This window comes from Gorilla gorilla, chromosome 1 (genome assembly GCF_029281585.2).
Source record: "Gorilla gorilla gorilla isolate KB3781 chromosome 1, NHGRI_mGorGor1-v2.1_pri, whole genome shotgun sequence".
NCBI lineage: Eukaryota > Metazoa > Chordata > Mammalia > Primates > Hominidae > Gorilla > Gorilla gorilla.
Window position 1 is genome coordinate 33,732,100 of NC_073224.2, and position 19,696 is coordinate 33,751,795.

The 19,696-nt window shown below is 37.4% G+C and overlaps 1 protein-coding gene across 3 annotated transcripts in view; it reads right to left on the minus strand.

The window, feature by feature from the left end:
- The window catches only part of RAB3GAP2 (RAB3 GTPase activating non-catalytic protein subunit 2), a 121,646-nt gene that overhangs the window by 17,481 nt on the left and 84,469 nt on the right, over positions 1 to 19,696 (minus strand). For all 3 annotated transcript variants that reach the window (XM_063708243.1, XM_063708247.1, XM_063708250.1), the window contains exons 19-26: positions 18,854 to 18,981; positions 17,533 to 17,750; positions 17,076 to 17,169; positions 7,472 to 7,577; positions 6,731 to 6,891; positions 5,735 to 5,963; positions 2,338 to 2,511; positions 2,129 to 2,235 (exon numbers count right to left, since the gene is read on the minus strand). In XM_063708243.1, the coding sequence (XP_063564313.1) occupies positions 2,129 to 2,235; positions 2,338 to 2,511; positions 5,735 to 5,963; positions 6,731 to 6,891; positions 7,472 to 7,577; positions 17,076 to 17,169; positions 17,533 to 17,750; positions 18,854 to 18,981 (1,217 nt within the window). The remainder of the gene's footprint in view (positions 1 to 2,128; positions 2,236 to 2,337; positions 2,512 to 5,734; positions 5,964 to 6,730; positions 6,892 to 7,471; positions 7,578 to 17,075; positions 17,170 to 17,532; positions 17,751 to 18,853; positions 18,982 to 19,696) is intronic.

Here is a 19,696-nt window from a genome sequence, read left to right on the forward strand (position 1 = left end):
ATTCATTGAGTATCTAGTATGCACCAAGCCCTATTTGAAGCACGATGGATTCCATAATGAACAAAACAGACCCCAAGTCTTGCCTTCACTGAGTTTAAATTCTAGTGAGGGACCTATATAATAAACATGATAAGTTAATATATTATATTTAGTATGTTAATGGTAAGTGCCAAAGAGAAAAACATTAAAGCAGGAAGGAAATATGAAATATTAGATGAGATGTTTGAAATTCAACTCTTTCTAATCAAAGAAGTTTACATATTAAAACTCAAATACAGTATACAACACTGATTAAATAATTCAGATATCTGCTAAATAATTTTGTAGCTTGTACATCATCATCAAACATATCATCATTGCCAATACACACTGTGTTGAAATTTCTCTGAAGGTAATTTTATTGTTTTGAGCCTTATAAAATTGTGTGTGTCAAATGGTGGAGCTGAGACTGGTTGGATGGGGCAAGATGAATATTTAACGGGAAAAACAAACAAGTAAAACAACAACTTCTTTTAAATGTAAGCAATACTAATGATACTGATAACACTAGTCAAAATGTCAGGCACTGTGCATTCATTTTCTCAAAATATGCAATAACCTTTTGAGATAACTACTATTACAGCCCTCATTTTAGGAGAACGTTGAACAGAAGAGTTCAGAAACCGTGTGCTATGAGGATTACAAGCTCTATGCAGCAACCATGGGGCTTGACGTCAGCTTTGTCTATGTCCCCTCTGCAAGCTGCCTTTGGTTTATAAACAAATACCTTAAAGCAGAATTTTCTTCTTAAATGCCACTTTTTTAGACTTGAATTTGAAATTAATTCAGATTTTAGAAATTATTATTTTCTCATCCTAGATATAACATTCCTTTTTAATAAAATGGAAAAGTAACACATTTAAGTAGAGAGCCTAAATATGATCACCATTCAGGCTGTAGTCAACTGAAGAGGGTGATTTGAAGGGCATTAAGAGGATTCCTCTGTCCTAAAATCATTTTTTGGTCAAGGTTAATTGATCAAAGACTATTCCTTTATTTAAATCACTTACTTTCATAATGTCTTCCTTTAATATATAAGTGATTACAGTTTTTTGGAGGAAGGAAGAGTATCATTTCCATTAATATATTAGCATGAATTAGTTCATCTGTGAGAGTTCTCTGCAATAGTGTAACCTCATATAAGGACGATAAAGATAAGAATTTTGATTTGAGAGGAATAATTTACCAGGAAACTGACTAAGGAGGTCTAAGTGAAGGACTGATTGGCAAAGGGGAATATTTACAATATGTTTTTATATCTTATTTGATCATGGCACCTTCATTTTAAAAAGGAGGTGGAAGGAGGTAGAAAATAACAGGCCAGAGATTCAGTGGCTCTCCTGAGCCAGAAGCTTGTCAGCAATTCAGCTGGGATCCAAATCACTGCCTTCTGCCTCCAGGCTTGGGGCCTTCTCCATATGTTGCTTCTAGACTGTGAATGCCCTGGTAGAAACAGTGGCTACCAAAAGCAATAGAAAATGAAGCCTGAGCAGACAGCTGAGAGGGCAGCAAGGCTAACCTTGGACTACAGTCAACCCTGGGCACGATCCGCCTCTTTGTTCTTCTGAGGCAAACAGAAGTAACAGACAAATACATATTTGAACAATCAGACACTAGGTTGATCTCAGGACCTTCACTCTTGACTTTTATCACGATGACTATAATATTAAGAATATTGTGTTCAGCTGGGGCCATTTCATGCAGGAATTCAGAAGGAAATAAACAATATACTTGTCACAACCTAACTAGGGAGTAGGGCAAAGCACACTTGTTGTAGATAAAGAGAACCATATGCTTAAATCCTGACACTTACTTAGCTGTGTGTCTGCAGGGAAGAAACTTAACTTCTCTGAGCCTTAGTATTTTCTTCTTTAGAGTAGGGATACTGACAGTATCTATACTTCACAGGTTTACTGGGAGGATTGTAAGAGGAAATATGTGAAAAAGGTCTACCCTAGTTAGTACAGAGGCATTACAACGGGGAAAAAGCCAGTGTTTATAATAAGCTATTTAATTAGACAGTCCCCACATATGAATAGCATGAACACAGAAGCAGAAATATACATGAAAGAGGTAACGAGAATCTTACCTCTGGATCTTTATTCCACTGAACAACGTACTCCCAGCAGCAATGTGCATGCAAGACATCGAGCTCAAGGCTACAAGGAAACTGCTCATAGGCTAAATGCAGTAAGTCTGAAAGTCAGAAGAAAGCAGTGATGTTATTTTTTTCCTTAATGAACACTTGGCCACATCTTTCCAATTTGGATTTCATATTTCTCATTATTTGTGTATCACCTGGTATGGCTCCTAAGTCCATCTCCATCTCTGATACCTCAAGGAAACTTCTGTTAACACCTTCTTTGGGTTCATCTGGGTTTTCTGCATCTCTTTCTTCATTAGCCAGTTTTAATACTTCAGGGCTGAAGTCCTGTTTAAATATCCACTTGGCTACACTGTCTGCAATGCCACCTATAGTTTGGAAACAAGAAAGAAAATAAAAATTTACAACACACAGGGCAGTGTTTGCCAATGGGAGCCAATTTCCTTACGAAGAGATCTAAGTGCCACATTCATTTCTCAGCCTGAAGCTGACCCGAAAAAGCCATGAGATTTACAGCAGTGTTCCTACCTACCACGCAACTTGTGAGGGCAACAAGTGGGATATTTACGATGTCAGGGCATCCTTATACTCTCAGAAAATATTAGATAAATATAAATGCACATGCATATGTCTATAAACCATATGCTTTCTAAGTTCAAAAATTTAAAATACACTTTACCAGAGACAAAAAAAATTAATATATACTTAAAACACTTTTACTTAAATTATAAATGAAAATAGATTGGTTAGTATGACATTTGTCTAGGCTCCTAAGGCCAATATAATATTACTTTTTTGTTTGTTTTTGAGACAGAGTCATGCTTTGTTGCTTAGGCTGGAGTGTAGCGGTGCAATCTCAGCTCACTGCAACCTCCGCCTCCCAGGTTCAAGTGATTTTCCTGCCTCAGCCTCCCGAGCAACTGAGATTACAGGCACCCACCACACCCAGTTAATTTTTTAATATTTTTAGTAGAGATGGGGTTTCGCCATGTTGGCGAGGCTGGTCTCAAACTCCTGACCTCAGGTGATCCGCCTGCCTCAGCCCCTCAAAGTGCTAGGATTACAGGTGTGAGCCACTGTGCCCAGCAAATATTCCTTTTTTTTTTTTTTTTGAGACAGAGTTTCGCTCTTGTTGTCCAGGCTGGGGTGCAATGGTGAAATCTTGGCTCACTGCACCCTCCGCCTCCCAGGCACAAGGGATTATCCTGTCTCAGGTTCCCAAGTAGCTTGGATTACATGCATGTGCCACCATGCCCGGCTAAATTTTTGTATTTAGTAGAGACAGGGTTTCACCATGTTAGTCAGGCTGGTCGCAAACTCTTGACATCAGGTGATCCACCTGCCTCAGCGTCCCAAAGTGCTGGGATTACAGGCATGTGCCACCATGCCCAGCCCTATTACTTTTAATAATCAACGAATTTGCCTATATGAAATATTTATGGGCCTAATTTAGCTATAGCTGATCAACAGCATTATATCATGTCTCAGTCATCAATATAGTACAAAAAATTGTAAACACACGCTGAAAAACATTCCAGATATTTAACGAGTCCTGTTTATTATCGAAAACAAATTATACTCTATTGTTTACCAAAACTTTCTCAGTCTTTCCTCATCTTTTGATTCAAATAAAAACCTTTCCACAAAAAGAATGCTTCACAGTAAATCCACAATTACCAGTGAAAATAAATGTGAGCAGTGTGCTGGGTGATCTAATTTCTTATGTTTGGCTTCTAAATCATTGGAAAATTCTCATTCCAGAATTAAGCCCCTGATTCCATTGCTTAGGTTAATATTCAAATAGCATCCTTACCCTTTCACTAGGTGGCAACATGAAGTGTGGTGAGTTTACAATAAGAAAAAGATCACAAGTTTTATAAAGAATGAGAAAAGAAGTAAACTAAAAATCTATAAACGTGGGTATTTATAAACCTCATATACAGTCCTTCCAGTATCAAATGCCTAAAAGACCTGCTGATAAAAAGTGTGAGCCCCCAAAGACAACTAAAAATGTAAGATGTTTATGTTCCTGCAAGATATAAGCACAGGAACCCAAATGATTCCAGGACAGTAGAAAGTGATGCTTCACAACAGAGGAATAACGTTCTGTGGATATTAGGAGGAAAAAGAGAAAATTTGCAGTTAGTGAATCATGAAAGGTTTCCTGGAGGAGAAGCATTTGAGCTGGACCTTGAAAGATGAGTAAGATTTCGATATCCATGAGTGAGAGAGGCAGGGAAAGGGAAGAGGATAGGTCCAGATCTAAGACGGGAAGCATATGGATGCTTCATTTTAACTAAAATCTAGGAAGCAAATGAGAAAGAAATAGAAAAATCAGTTGGATTCAAAGTCAAAAGTTATTGGAGAGCAAGCTTAAGAGTTTATGCTTTGTTCAGGCAATTCTTGAACTTACTAGTCTCATGATCCCCTTAAAATTACTGGCAACCCCACAGAACTTTGGTTTATGAGTTATAGCTGTCAATCTTTATGGTACTAAAAATTAAAACTGATAAATTAAAAAATATTTTATTAGTTCATTTTGAAATGAAAATAAACTGATTACACGCTAATATTTTATGAAAATAATTACATTTGACCCAGCAATCCCATTACTGGGTATATACCCGAAGGATTATATACCATTCTACTATAAAGGCACATGCACACGCATGTTTACTGCAGCACTATTCATAATAGCAAAGACTTGGAACCAACCCAAATGCCCATCAATGATAGACTGGATAAAGAAAATGTGGCACAGATACACAATGGAATACTATGCAGCCATAAAAAAGATGAGTTCATGTCCTTTGCAGAGACGTGGATGAAGCTGGAAACCGTCATTCTCAGCAAACTAACACAGGAACAGAAAACCAAACACCGCATGTTCTCACTCATAAGTGGGAGTTGAAAATGAGAACACATGGACACAGGGACGGGAACATCACATACCGGGGCCTGTGGGGGATTGCGGGGCTAGGGGAGGGATAGCATTAGGAGAAATACCTAATGTCGATGACGGGTTGATGGGTGCAGCAAACCACCATAGCACGTGTATACCTATGTAACAAACCTGCACGTTCTGCTTATGTATCCCATAACTTAAAGTATAATAATAAAAAAAGTAATTATATTTCCCAATGCAAAAAAAAAAAAGGATATTTGGTGAGAAACATGGCACTACTTTACATATTTGCAAATCTCTGTAATGCCTGGTTTATATCTGGATTCTCCAATCAGTTTTGCCATTCAATCTATTGTGCTCTGTGTTTTGGTTGAAGTATAAGAGGAAAATCTGGTCTCATATAGACATGTAGGTGAAAAAAGGAGGACTCCTGAGGTCCTCTGACCACTCTTTGAGAATCACTGCCAATTTTCTTAGGCAGAGGGAAGCACCTAGCAGTTCCTGAGCATGGAACTGACCAAATGAGACTTTAGAGAAAATTAATTTAAAGGTAGTATATAGAAGGTTATTGTTATTTTTAAATCTGAGTGTATTTTTCTTTCTCTATTCTTTCCGTCATTTCTATTAAAAGAAACCCTCGTAACATAAAAAAATGGATGCAAATGCTCAAATAAACTTCAGCTTACCTTTTCCTCCTTCTAATAACTTTTTAACAGAAAGCCTTGGAAGTGGCTCAGCCTGCAGTGATGACACTTTGGAGGTCTGAGTGTTCCCTTTGCTGTGAAGCAGAGTCTGAAGTATGAGACAATCCTCCAGCTGTTTCAGAAGGAGTTTCCAGTACTCAGTGTCAAGAGAAAGTGCCTCCCAGGAATCAGTGAGGGCCTCTGAATCAGCACCCAAAACTGTTTGGGAAAACTAATAAAAAATGCACTGGTGATTCTTTGCCAAAGATTCTGAATCAATATTAACTTGAATGAGCTTTTAACTTCAAAGCTGATGGATACTGAGGATACATCACAAAGCAACACATACATGCTATTTCACAAATATTACTACTTGGCTGGATGAAACATGAGGGTCAGGAGTAGACTGGAGACTCATGGGCAAGGATGGTGAGTTCAGATATTTATAAGGAGTCCTGCACTAATGGCCCTGACTCAACCAGCATACATTTCAAAGTTTTCTGGGCCATCTTTGGCAAGGGCCAAGTTTTGTCTATCAGTACCATCAAAATACTTATATTTCTTCAGAATGCACTCTTCAACCTAAAAAACAATCTGAAATTTCATCTCTCTCCATCATAATGAACACTTCAAGCAGGCAATATTAAATTTAGCCTATAAACAACAGTGGCTGACAATGTTAAGTGAATCTCCACAGACCTATTTAGGTGTCTCATCCAAATTAAGGTAACACCCCCTGGAAAAAATTATTTGATCCACCATGAGCTGTAAAGGAAATGTGAGTCCTCAAGAGATGAGGAAAAAACACAGTAGGATACTGCCATGTGGCAACTGCTAAATTCAAGTATCCATGGCATCATTCTCAATAAACAAATTAAGGGGAGCACCTCTCATCCCTCTCCCCGCTCCAAAAAACCCCCCGAAAAACCCCAGAAAAGGAAAGCATCCCCTTAGCCTACTGGATGTGTACAGATCAAAGTCATACCTCTACCCACTTACTTTTTTCTCTGTCATGTTGTTTGATATCTGTGCAGCAACAGAATGCCCAACATGTGCAGACAACAGAGCGGCTCCATTGTTCTCAGACTGAATACAGGCTGTGCGCATCTGCTGCCACCATGGGGACACAGACTGAGAATCCCAGGTCTCATCGATGGCCACTATAGCGATAGGAGAAAACAGAAAAATAAACTCTTACCCTGTCAATTTTTTGGACTAACCATTTATGTTAAACATAATGTTAAAACTAAGTTCTCTACTGATGTGTTTTTGTATTTCTCAATGAAGTGGAAGTCTAACAATCTATTTTATTCAGAACATTTCTATTCCATTTATTTATGCTCTTTTAGTCATCTTTGTTCTGAATCAATATAAATCCTTATTTGAAATTTTTCATCATTACTGAAAACTGTTGAATATTTTAACAGATTAATATTCTGATAATCATACAAAAAATAACAAGAAAAACATTGCCTTCCCCGAAGACCATTCCATTTGCCTTACTGAGTTAAGATGTATTGTTCAAATCATGTTTTTTTATGATGATACAAAATATAAAATTTCATAAATTAATAAGTCAAAGGCATTAAGAGTATTCTATTAATACATAAAAGAATCTCTACGGTGAAATGTTTTGTACACTACAGACTCCTTTTGTTAAGGGATCCTATCCACTCTCCCATATTTTTGTGACATTTCAAACACGAAACTTTGTTGACGAGAGCAACAAACTTTGTTTACCTTTCATCTTGCTCAGGAGGGACAGCATGGTATGAAGACAGCAGATTGACTGTGGTTTATCCAAAATATCCTTTTCCTTTGAAAGCCAAACACTCAGGAGCAGAGACTGAAATCAAATTTAAATCTTTTTCAGTCTAAAAAAAAATTTAGCATAGACAAAATCTTACACTTTCCTAGACAGCAGATGCATGCATATGGATGATGCAGCTTCTTGAGGTGAAAAAATTAGTGGTTGCTTGCTGTATCATGTAATCTGAGAGGGAATATGAGGTACCTTGTCTACCTAGGAGATTCTCTATAACCTGTTGTATATTTAAACTTCACTGTTTCCAAACCTTCTTTGGGTTAAGCATTGCCTTCCAATCCAAATCTCTATTAAGGAGCATATTACCAGACAGGAGTTACTACCACGTGAGCATAGATTTGCTGTTGATGAACGAGGTGCCACTTGGCTGTAGGTTTTGACTGGAGAGAGAGGTAGGATCTGGAGCTGTGGATCTTAGCCTTGTCTTGGCTGTACAAAGGTATTACAGACGTGGCAGTGAGGAGCAAGTACATAAAAGTATCAAACTCCAATTTTTAAATCACTAATAAGTTATGAAAAAACAGACTTTAAACCAAAAAACTTAAGTCAACATAAGTGACTTTTAAAATGACTGTAAACCAGCATACCTACTTGAAGGTGAAATTTTTTTAAGATTTATAAAATTGGTTCACGGGTAATTCTGGGATAATGAAGTTTAATGAAATGGTGTTACATCTGTAAGTACTGGTATCTCTGAAAGGCCTTGATTAATTATAATACTGCAATACTTTTATGTGAAAAATAGCTCTAAGTTAAAAGACTGACTGTTAGTTTAAATGAATTATTTCAAATAGTTTTCAAAAATTAAGGAGGGTAAAGAGTTGAAGGAGAAGAAGCACACGAAAGAAGTGAATTTATGAGGACGACTTAGGGCCAGGAGCTGCGATAAGTACGTGACATGCACATCACCTCATTTTATCCTAATAACTTCTGTGGCAGGGATGATGATCCAGATTTCAGAAATGATGAAATAAGCTTATACGGGAAAGCTAACGTGTCCAGCACTACAGTTAATGAGTTAGAACTAAAATTGACACGCCTGTAATCCCAGCACTTTGGGAGGCCGAGGCGGGCGGATCACGAGGTCAGGAGATTGAGACCATCCTGGCTAACGTGGTGAAACCCCATCTCTACTAAAAACACAAAAAATTAGCCGGGCAGGGTGGCGGGTGCCTATAGTCCCAGCTACTTGGGAGGCTGAGGCAGGAGAATCACTTGAACCCAGGAGGCGGAGGTTGCAGTGTGCTGAGATCATGCCACTGAACTCTGGCCTGGGCTACAGAGCGAGACTCTGTCTGAAAAAAAAAAAAAAGAAAAGAAAAGAACTAAAATTGGATCCATGTTTATCAGATCTCAAATAAATTTTAAAAAAAGAACTAAAATTTGAAAATAAACCTGCCTGATTCTATTAATAACATGCGTATTTTCTCTTCTCCCCCTTTAAAAATGTTCACATGTGTATGAGGATATATACATGTACATATAAATTTATATATGCACTTAATTTTTACACTTATGAAACCACAGATATATACACACACACACATACATGCACACTCTTTAATGCCTTCTATTTTTTTTCCTTTTTTGGTCTAATTTCCCTTCCAAGGGCCTCCTCATACCAGCTCCCTTTTTACCTCATCCCATATAGACACCCTTTAAAAACCTTTTTGTGGGTACATAGTAGGTAGGTGTATATTTGTATGTGGTACTTGATATGTTTTGATACAGGCATGCAACATGAAATAAGCACATCATGAAGAATGGAGTGTCCATCCCCTCAAGCATTTACCCATTGAGTTGCAAACAATCCAATTATATTCTTTAAGCTATTTTAAGATGCATAGTTATTATTGACTATAGTCACCCTGTTGTGCTATCAAATAGAAGGTCTTATTCTATTTTTTGTACCCATTAGAAACCTTTTTTAAAAAACAAATATATCTTCCATGCTCATAAATAATGACAATGTTAACAACAATAAATGCTAATGGCTATATAAAGGTTACTATGCTCCAAGCCATTAACAGCTTTATATGTATAGATACATATATCGTACTTTTGAGAGAGGATAAGGGGGAGTCACTGTCACAACAATGGGATCATAATTACACCATGTTCCTTCCACTTGCAACCCAATATCCTGTTTAACCAACAAAATTCAGAATGACCTTAGTTTATTTATCAGGGGAATTTCCTCTCTTCTAGACTTCCCCTTAACCTCCATAACCTGACGCTTTTCACCACTAGGTAGGCTGAAAAAATTGGTTGCCTATACAGTTAACAAAGACATTCTATACTCAATCAAAAATAACTCTGTCTCGCTGTTTTATGTGCATGTATACTGGGAAGCAAATCAAAAAGAAATGTTGGGGGAGAGCAGAATTTATTTTATATTTTAGGCTCACTGTTAAATTGCCACTAGATTCACTTTGATAAATTTTACATACAAAATGTCTGACCTGGGCCTGCTATTAAAGTGCATCAGATTTCTTTTCTTTTTTTTTTTTTTGAGACGGAGTCTCACTCTGTTATTTAGGTTGGAGTGCAGTGGCGCGATCTTGGCTCACGACAACCTCCGCCTCCCAGGTTCAAAGTGCCTCAGCCTCTCGAGTAGCTTGGACTACAGGCGCGAGCCACCATGCCCGGCTAATTTTTGTATTTTTAGGTAGAGACGGGTTTCACTATGTTGGCCAGGCTGGTCTCGAACTCCTGACCTCATGATTTGCCCGCCTTGGCCTCCCAAAGTGCTGGGACTACAGGCGTGAGCCACTGCGTCCGGCCGGTATACCAGATTTCTAAACATACCTATAGATTTAATGTCTCTTAAAGCTTGGTTCATTTCCCCATCAACAACAAAGTTTCAAAATGCTCATCAAAATTGGCAGCCAGAAGGTTATTTTATATTAAGGCAGCCAAAAAAATTAAATGCCATGCCTTGGACCTCTCTTCACACTATGAATTCTACTTTTCTCTCCAACCAACCTCTCCTCTACCCCCCATCACTTGTAATAAAATTCTGAAACAAACAAAACACCTGTTCTGCTTAACTTTGCTTCTTATTTCTCCCTAGGTTACCTCCTTCTATTTCCTATGCTCCAGGTAATCTCTGTTTATAACCTAGAGTGTGTTTTTCCTGTTTTCTATAAACATTAAAAATTCCAAACAGTCAAGCTTTTGTTTGTATATAGGAGATCAGTATAAAATAGAGGATGCCAAAGAAACTATCAGAACATAATGATATAATTGTAGAATCACTTATAAGCAATATAAAGATATTTTAAATTGCAGGAAACATTAAGATGAAAGAAGAAAAATAAAGAAGTGAATACAGAGATAAATTAAGTCACCACATAGAAACACACATATGGACACATATAACAGGAGAAGAGTCTAGTGTATAAAGGTAACTACCTCCATAACTAGTAAATACAAAATAAGATATTCTAACAGTCACAACAAAGAATGCCACATTACCTTATTCATAATATATTTATATTATGAATTCACATTAAAATATTAACTGTTATCTGACATATAAATATGTTGTATATTGACATATAACCAGATGATGTCTAAATAATAGATTTTGAGTAACAGAAACCTTGAGGTCACCAAGATGGCAGAATAGAAGGCAACCTACTTATATTCTCTCACAATAAGGTGGTTGATCTGTCCCCCTGAACTGACTTCCAGATTGAAGCCCAAAAACAGCTCAGTCCCCAGAAGAGGCTTGGCTACTTCCCTGTTTGCCCATGATCCTGCCACCAAAACCATTTGCCATGGGGTCCAGAAGGAACTGTACACACTAGTGTTTTGGCAGAAAGGCTAGTCTGCCCGCTAGCACTGGTCTCAGCAGTGGGCTGGAAAGTAGCCTTGTGGTGCTGCCCTCACCTTCCTTAGCTGAGGTCCCAGCTCAGAGTTGCTTGCATAAGGACCCAGAGGCAGACTCACCCATATCTCTCAGCTCAGGACTCAGAGCCTCCCTGAAAGGCTCACCAACCTCTATCTCACAGCAGATCCCCCTCAGGGCCCCCTCACTGCAGCTGGGGAACTATCCTATCTGCGCAGGAACTTGCTGAAGACACATGCCTCTCTGAGCCAACATGAGACACACCAGCCTCCATTCCCACAGCTGATCCCAAGAGGGCCCAGTCTCAGCTCAAGCCCCTCCTGTTGCAGTTGAGGAATTACCTCACTTGTGCAGGAACCTGCTGGGCGACACATAACCATCTGAGCCAACAAAACAGGCCCACCAGCCTCCTTTTCACACAGATCCTAAAGAGGTCCAGTCTCACTTCTACCCCCTCTAACTGCAGCTGGGGACCCATCCACCTGTGCAGAGACCTGCTGGGATGCATACCTGTCTGAGCCACCAGGACAGTCTTCTGGACCCAGGTCCCTGGCCAGCATTCCCAAATAGCCTCAGTACCCTCCTTGGGTCTTCCCCCAGTCCATGAAGGATAGAAAGCCACATAAACTTCAGAGCTCTTGAGAGACCTGCAGCAAGCCTGGGCTTAGAGTGATGTCAAGTGTTGCAGTGGTCACAAGCTCAGGGAACATGAAAGTCAGTCAGCTTAGAATCCCTGGAAGGCCCTCTGAGGAAGGTCAAGTATAAACAAAGCCAGACTGTGAAGACTAAAGTACATACCTAATATATCAATGCACAATACCACTGTACTACCACAAGCATCGAGAACATTCAGGGAAACACGACCTCACCAAATAGACAAAGTAAGGCACCAGAGACAGAATCTAAAGTCAGGGAGATGTGTGATCTCTCAGACAAAGAATTCAAAATGGAAGCTCAACAAACTTTAAGAAAACCCACACAATCTATTCAAAAATTTGTCAGAGAAATTTTTAAAAGGTTGAAATACTAATGAAAAAAATCAAATAGAAACCTCAGAGCGGAAAAATAAATTAAAAATGCAATATAGAGCATCAATAGCAGAATTGATCAAACAGAAGAAAGAATCAGTGAATTCGTTGATAGACTATTTGAAAATACATAGTCAGAGGAGAAGAAAGAAATGAAATGAATGAAAAGGAATGAACAAGGTCTATAGGATCTATAAAACAACATCAAAAGAGCAAATATTGGGGTTACTGGAGTTAAAGAGAGAACTGAGAAAGACAAAGGAGTAGAACGTTTACTCAAACAAGTAATAACAGAAAACTTTCCAAACCAGAATATACAGGTACAGGAAGGTCAAGGGTCACCAATCTGAGTTAACTCAAACAAGAATACTCCAATTTACAAACTCATAAGGGTCAAAGACAAAGAGAGAATTTAGAAAACAGCAGGAGAATAGAAGCAAATAACATATAAGATAGATCCAATATGCTTGGTAGCAGATTTCTCAGCAGAAACCTTACAGGCCAAGAGGGAGTGGGGCAGTATGTTCAGAGTGTTAAAGGAAAAAAACTGCCACCTAAAAATACTGTACATGGCAAAGTTATTCCTTAGAAATGAAAAAGGGAAATAAAAGATTTCCCGAGACAAACGAAAGTTGAGGGAATTTACTGCTATCAGACCTATCCTATAAGAAATGTGTGATTTCTTAGACACTAAAGGGAGTTCTCCAAACTGAAAGAAAATGATGCTAATGTGATTGTCACACTAATATTCTAATCACAGTGTTTAAACCACATATATATTTAGTAAGAAGACTAAAAGAAAAAACTATCAAAAAACTGACAATTTGTTAAGAGACAATAACATAAAATGATGACATCAAAAATGCTAAAATGGGGGGAGAAGAGAGTTAATGCGTATAGGTTTTCTTTTTATGGTTTGTTGGTTTTGCTGTTTTGTGATCAAAGTTAAGTTGGTATCAGTTTTAAATACTTGTTGTAACTAGATTTTTTTTGTAAGCCTCATGGTAATCACAGTGCAAAGCCTACAATAGATACACTAAAATCAAAAGCAGCGAATTGAAACATACTACAAGAGAAAATCACTTAACTATAAAAAAAAAAGACAGGAAAAAGAGAGGAGTTACACAGCAACTAATAAACAAGTAACAAAATGGCAGTAGTAGGACCTTACCAATCAATAATAACACTGAATGTAAGTGGGCTAAATTCTCCAATTAAAAGACACAGAGTGAGCTGGGCACAGTGATATGCACCTATAGTCCTGGCTGACTGGAAGGCTGAGATGAGAGAATAGCTTAGGCCCAGGAATAATAATAATAAAAAAAAGACACAGAGTGACTCAACACCATAAAAGTGTATACCGCATACAAGAAACTCACTTCACCTATAAAGGCTAACATAGACTGAAAGTGAAGGAATGGAAAAAGATATTCCATAAAAATGAAAACCAAAAAAGAGCAGGAGAAGCTGTACCTATATCAGACAGAATAGACTTTTAAGTTGAAAACTATAAAAAGAGACAAAGGGGAGGCTGAGGCAGGAGAATAACTTGAACCTGGGAGGTAGAGCTTGCAGTGAGCCGAGATCATGACACTGCACTCCCACCTAGGCAACAGTGAGACTCTGTCTCAAAAAAAAAAAAAAAAAAGACAAAGATGGTAATTATACAATGAAAAAAGAGTCAATTCAGCGAGAGGATCTAACAATAGTAAGTATATATGCACCCAACAATGGAGCACTCAAATATATAAAGCAAATATTAATAGATCTAAAGGGAGAGACAGACTTCAATACAGTAATAACAGAGGTCTTCAACCTCACTTTCAGGAATGGACAGATCTTCCAGGTAGAACATCAACAAAGAAAGATCAGAGTTAAACTACATACTAGACCATATGGACCTAATAGACATTTATAGAACATTTCACTTGCTGCTGCAGAATACACATTCTTTTCATCAGCACATAAAACATTCTCCAGGACAGACCATGTGATAGCCACAAAACAATTCTCAACAAATTTTAAAAAGTCAAAATCATATGAAGTATTTATCTGACAACAGAATAAAAGTAGAAATCAGTAATAAGAGGAACTTTGGAAACTGCACAAATACAGATATTAAACGACATGCTACTGAACAACCAACGAGGCAAGGAAGCAACTAAAAATAAAATTTAAAAATTTCTTGAAAAAATAAAAATGGAAATACAACATACTAGAACAATGGGATGCAGCAAAAGGAGTGCTAAGAGGGAAGTCGGCCGGGTGCGGCGGCTCACGCCTGTAATCCCAGCACTTTGGGAGGCCGAGACAGGCAGATCACGAGGTCAAGAGATCGAGACCATCCTGGCCAACATTGTGAAACCCCGTCTCTACTAAAAATACAAAAATTAGCTGCGTGTGGTAGTGTACGCCTGTAGTCCCAGCTACTCAGGAGGCTGAGGCAGGAGAATCGCTTGAACCCAGGAGGTGGAAGTTGCAGTGAGCCGAGATCGCACCACTGCACTCCAGCCTGGTGACAGAGTGAGACTCCGTCTCAAAAAAAAAGAAAAGAGGGAAGTCTATAGTAATAAACACCTCAATAAAAAGACTCCAAATAAACAATCTAACAATGCACCTCAAGAAACTAGAAAAGCAAGAACTAACCTAAAAATCAGTAAAAGAAGTAATAAAGATCAAGCAGAAATAAACGAAATTGAGACTAAAAAAATTACAAAAGATCAACAAAAAAGTTGTTTTTATTAAAAAAGATAAACAAGATCAACAAACCTTTAGTTAGACTAAGAAGCAAAGAGAAAAGACTCAAATAAATAAAATCAGAGACAAAAAAGAAAACATTACAGTTGATACCACAGAAATACAAAGGATCATTAGAGACTATTATGAACAGCTTTATGCCAACAGCAGTAGAGAAACAGAAAACCTCAACAAACCAGTAACGGGTAACGAGATGGAAGCAGTCATAAAAAGTCTCCCATCACAGAAAAGCCCAGATCTGATGAATTTCCTGCTGAATTCTTTCAAACATTCAAAGAAGAACTAATATCAATTATACTCAAACTATTTCACAACATTGGAGAGGAGGGAATACTTCCAAACTCATTCTATGAGGCCAGCATTACCCAGATACCAAAACCAGACACATACATAATAAAAACAACACATTAAACCATCAACAAGCTCACAGAGGTAGGATGCCCAAATCCTGGCCAAAATATAACATGTAAATGGGGGTGTGTGAAAGAGTATGCAGTTGGCCCTCTGTATCCATGCATTCCACATCTGTGGATTTAATCAACTGTGAGTCAAAAATATTCAGAAAAAAAAAGATGGACAGTTCCATCTATACTGAACATGTACAGGCTTTTTTCTTGTCATTATTCCCTCAACGGTACAGTTTTAACAATTTACACATTTACATTGCAGAAAGTATTATAAGTAACCTAGATATAATTTAAGGTATACGGGAGATGTGCATAGGTTACATGCAAATACCACACCATTGTAACTTTTTTGTTTTTTTAGAGACAGGGTCTCACTCTGTTACCTAGGCTGGAGTGCAGAGGTGCAGTCAGCACATCCTTGACCTCCCTGATTCAAGGGATCCTCATGCCTCAGCCTCTTGAATAGCTGGGAATACAGGGACATGCCACCATGCCTGGCTAATTTTTTATTACACCGTTTTTTATCAGGACCTTCTGTATCCATGGTTTTGGTAATGGAGGGGGAAGTTCCTGGAACCAATCTTCCATGGGTGCTGAGGGACAACTGTGTATGCATGCATGTGTAGGGGATAGGTAATAACAAAGAAGAACAAGGAAGATGGGGTAACTTTCCTTGTTTTTTTCAGAAAGGGCAAAAATTTAGTGTTGTATTTCCTCCTTGGATGATTCTTTTGTTTTATATTTGTTGTATTAGAGATTACATTATAATATATATTCAAAGTCTGAAAATGTTTGGTAACAATTCCACATTGCTTTATGGGAAGTTTATTTTGTTTTTAAGATTTTTTCATTGTAACATGACAGTTTTTTACTGATGATCCAATTCTACTGTAAATGCAAGCATATAGATGGGTGCATATAGATTCTAAACTTATTTTAGGCCAACTATACGATATGCTTGTTAACATTTACAGAAAATTGGCCAGGCATGGTGGTTCTTGTCTGTAATCCAAAAGCTTTGAGCGGTCATGCGGGGAGGACTGCTTCAGGCCAGGAGTTTGAGACAGGCTGGGCAACATAGCGAGACCCCCATCTCCACAAAAGTAAAAAAAAAAATTGCCCAGTAGTCTCAGCTACTCAGGAGGCTGAGATGGGAGGATGGCTTGAGCCCAGGAGGTTGGGGCCACAGTGAGCGATGATCACACCACTGTACTCCAGCCTGGGTGACAGAGCAAGACTCTCTCTCTCTCTCAAAGTAAAAGAAAAAGAAAAAAAAAATTACAGGGTATAAGAAAAATAAATAATATTACTCTATTAAATATGGTGATTAAAATTTTCTTTGATCATTTTTAGAAAGTTTTCATGGACATTCTGTGATATCCTGAAAGACAATAGTTAAAAAAAAAAAGAAGACTGACACTTCTGGGTGACATTCACAAGGAAGAACAGCATCCAGCAACCAAAAAAACCTTACCAACAACAGCTGAGGGCTAAGTCCAGCCGACTCCAAAGTGTGACACATATCCTCAGTGGAGCTTTCTCCATGCAAACACTTCCAAAAAAAGAAACTACCTGGCAGAACAAAAACAAAGCACATTAATCAATGACTACTTACCATTTGGACTAACAATCTTATTGAATCACAATCTGGAATTCCAGAGAAACAAAACATTATGAAGGAAGAGAAATTAATGGTTCAATTTGCTTGATTTATTAAAGCAGAAAGCAAATCATGATCCAATATTGTCTCTTTAGTATACTCATTAATACAACCTGTTGACCAGAGTATCTTTTGTTGGCCAAAAAATACAGTACATTAAATCCTTTCATTATTTAAATTTCAAAACAAATGGAATCTCTGAGATGCTATATGTTCCTACCATGTTTTCTTCTAAAAGAAGAGGTATACAAAGACCAGTGTATTATTTTACCTACCTAAAGCCACATATTCCTCTTCACTTATTTTCTTTATGTTGAGCACATCCTTTTCATATTCTAAATATTCCAAGAATGTTTTTACAGGCAACACACCATCTTTATCATCAGAAAATCGAACATTTGTCCTGGTGTTCTCTTGCTTATATTTCTCTAGTAATGCCTGGAGCTTAAGCAGTTCTTTTTCATCAAGCCTTAGTAACAGAGCCAAGTCCTTTAAAATAGAAAACAAAACAAAACAACATTCCACATCTATCACCCACATTATCTGAACTGAAATTCAAGGCTGTAAGCAAAAGTCGACTTTTTAATTAATATAATACCTATCATGTATTCTGCTTAAAACTTTACTTACAAATCACGTTTCATGAGTAGGAGGTTATTTAAATAAAGTAAACTATAATTTTGAAACACTGCATGTTTGGTACCAAACCAAACATGGTACTAGAGGTAGGTACTAAAAGAAATGGTACTAAAAGTACAATTTTAGCATATTTCTTGAGGGTACTTTATTATCTTCTAGAATGTTAGGAATTTTTTTTTTTTTTTGAGACAGGGTCTCACTTTGTTACCCAGGCTAGAGTGCCTTGGCACAATCATGGTTCACTGCAGCCTTGACTTCTTGGGCTCAAGCAATCCTCCAGCCTCAGCCACCTGAGTAGCCGGGACCACAAGTGTGCACCACCACATCCAGCTAATTAAAATTTTTTTTTTTGTAGAGACAGGGTCCCACTATGTTGCCCAGGCTGCTCTCGAACTCCTGGGCTCAAATGATCCTCGCACCTCAGCTTCCCAAAGTGTTGAGGTTACAGGTGCAAGCCACTATGCCTTGGCAAATGCTAGAATTTTAATAAACATGTATTACTGTATAATCAGAAAAAAATTTAAAAGGGTGTCAAATGCAACTCTTACTATTCTGAGGAAACTAAATATTGAATTTAAATGCTTAATTATAAAGCAGCGTAAACACTATAAAATAAAAACATAGAAAAATATTCTCATTGTATCTACATATAAGTCCTGTATGTGGCTCTCAGGGATACAACCTGCTAGGCTTTCAAACTATTTTTATATACTATATGTACAAAAGCATATCATGGCTGGGCATAGTGGCTTATGCCTATAATCTCAGCACTTGTATAAATAATATAAATATAGCAGCAAAGCACAGAGAGCTAGCAGGGGGCTTGGTAAGAAAAATATACCTTTAAAGCTTTAAAAAAAATTCTTAATTTTCTACTTCTTTACTACTAATTTTAAAAAGTAAAACTAATCAGAGAGATTATTTTATATAATATAAAATGTGGGATTACTCACATTATCAGAGAATGGTGTGTCTAAATGAAAATCAAGGGAATTTAATTGACTGACAGACTCATAGAGTTGCAGCAGTTTTAGTTTATTGGCACAAAACTGTAGCAATCCTTCATCAACAGACTCAAGTTCTAAAAGGCAGAAGGAAAAGTATATATAAGAGATATATTTAACAGACTCATAAACAGGCTTTTCTTTCATTAAATCTCTCAATATTACATAATTCCCTGATGCTCTGATGTATTAAATACTGAGATGCTTAAGCTATACCAGGTTTTGAAAGCAAAAATAATTTTTCTGTCATGACAAAATGTCTAACTTTTTAAATAAAATAAGATGCTCTAAAAGTAGGGAGATAAAAAAGAAAGCGGAAATATCTTCATCTAATACTTAAAATTTAAAGAAATTATCTGGAAATACCTTTGAAAATATTTTCCCTGACTACATAATTCATATACTGTATGAATATTTATATCTAATATAAAAGAAATATTTATTCTTTAAAAACGGAGACACTGATAATCCCCTCAAAATCTTATTTGAAATACAGTATCACGGAATATTGTTCAAGTTCTTATAGCCATAATAAAACTGACCACACAAAATGATTAAAGTTTTTAGGAATCTTATGTTTATGTAGAACTTGAAACTGATGATTTTATGGAACTCCAACAATGGTGTTTGGTTTACTACCAGGCCAGTGAAACATAACTTTTCATTTAATAAATTTTGGGATGTTGTGAATGCCTTGAGGGGTGGGAGGGCTTTGTAAGTATACCATGCTTTTTAAAAGAGGGATTTATTTCTGACAAGTGGTGTACGCTAAAGGAGTTCACTATTTGCCAA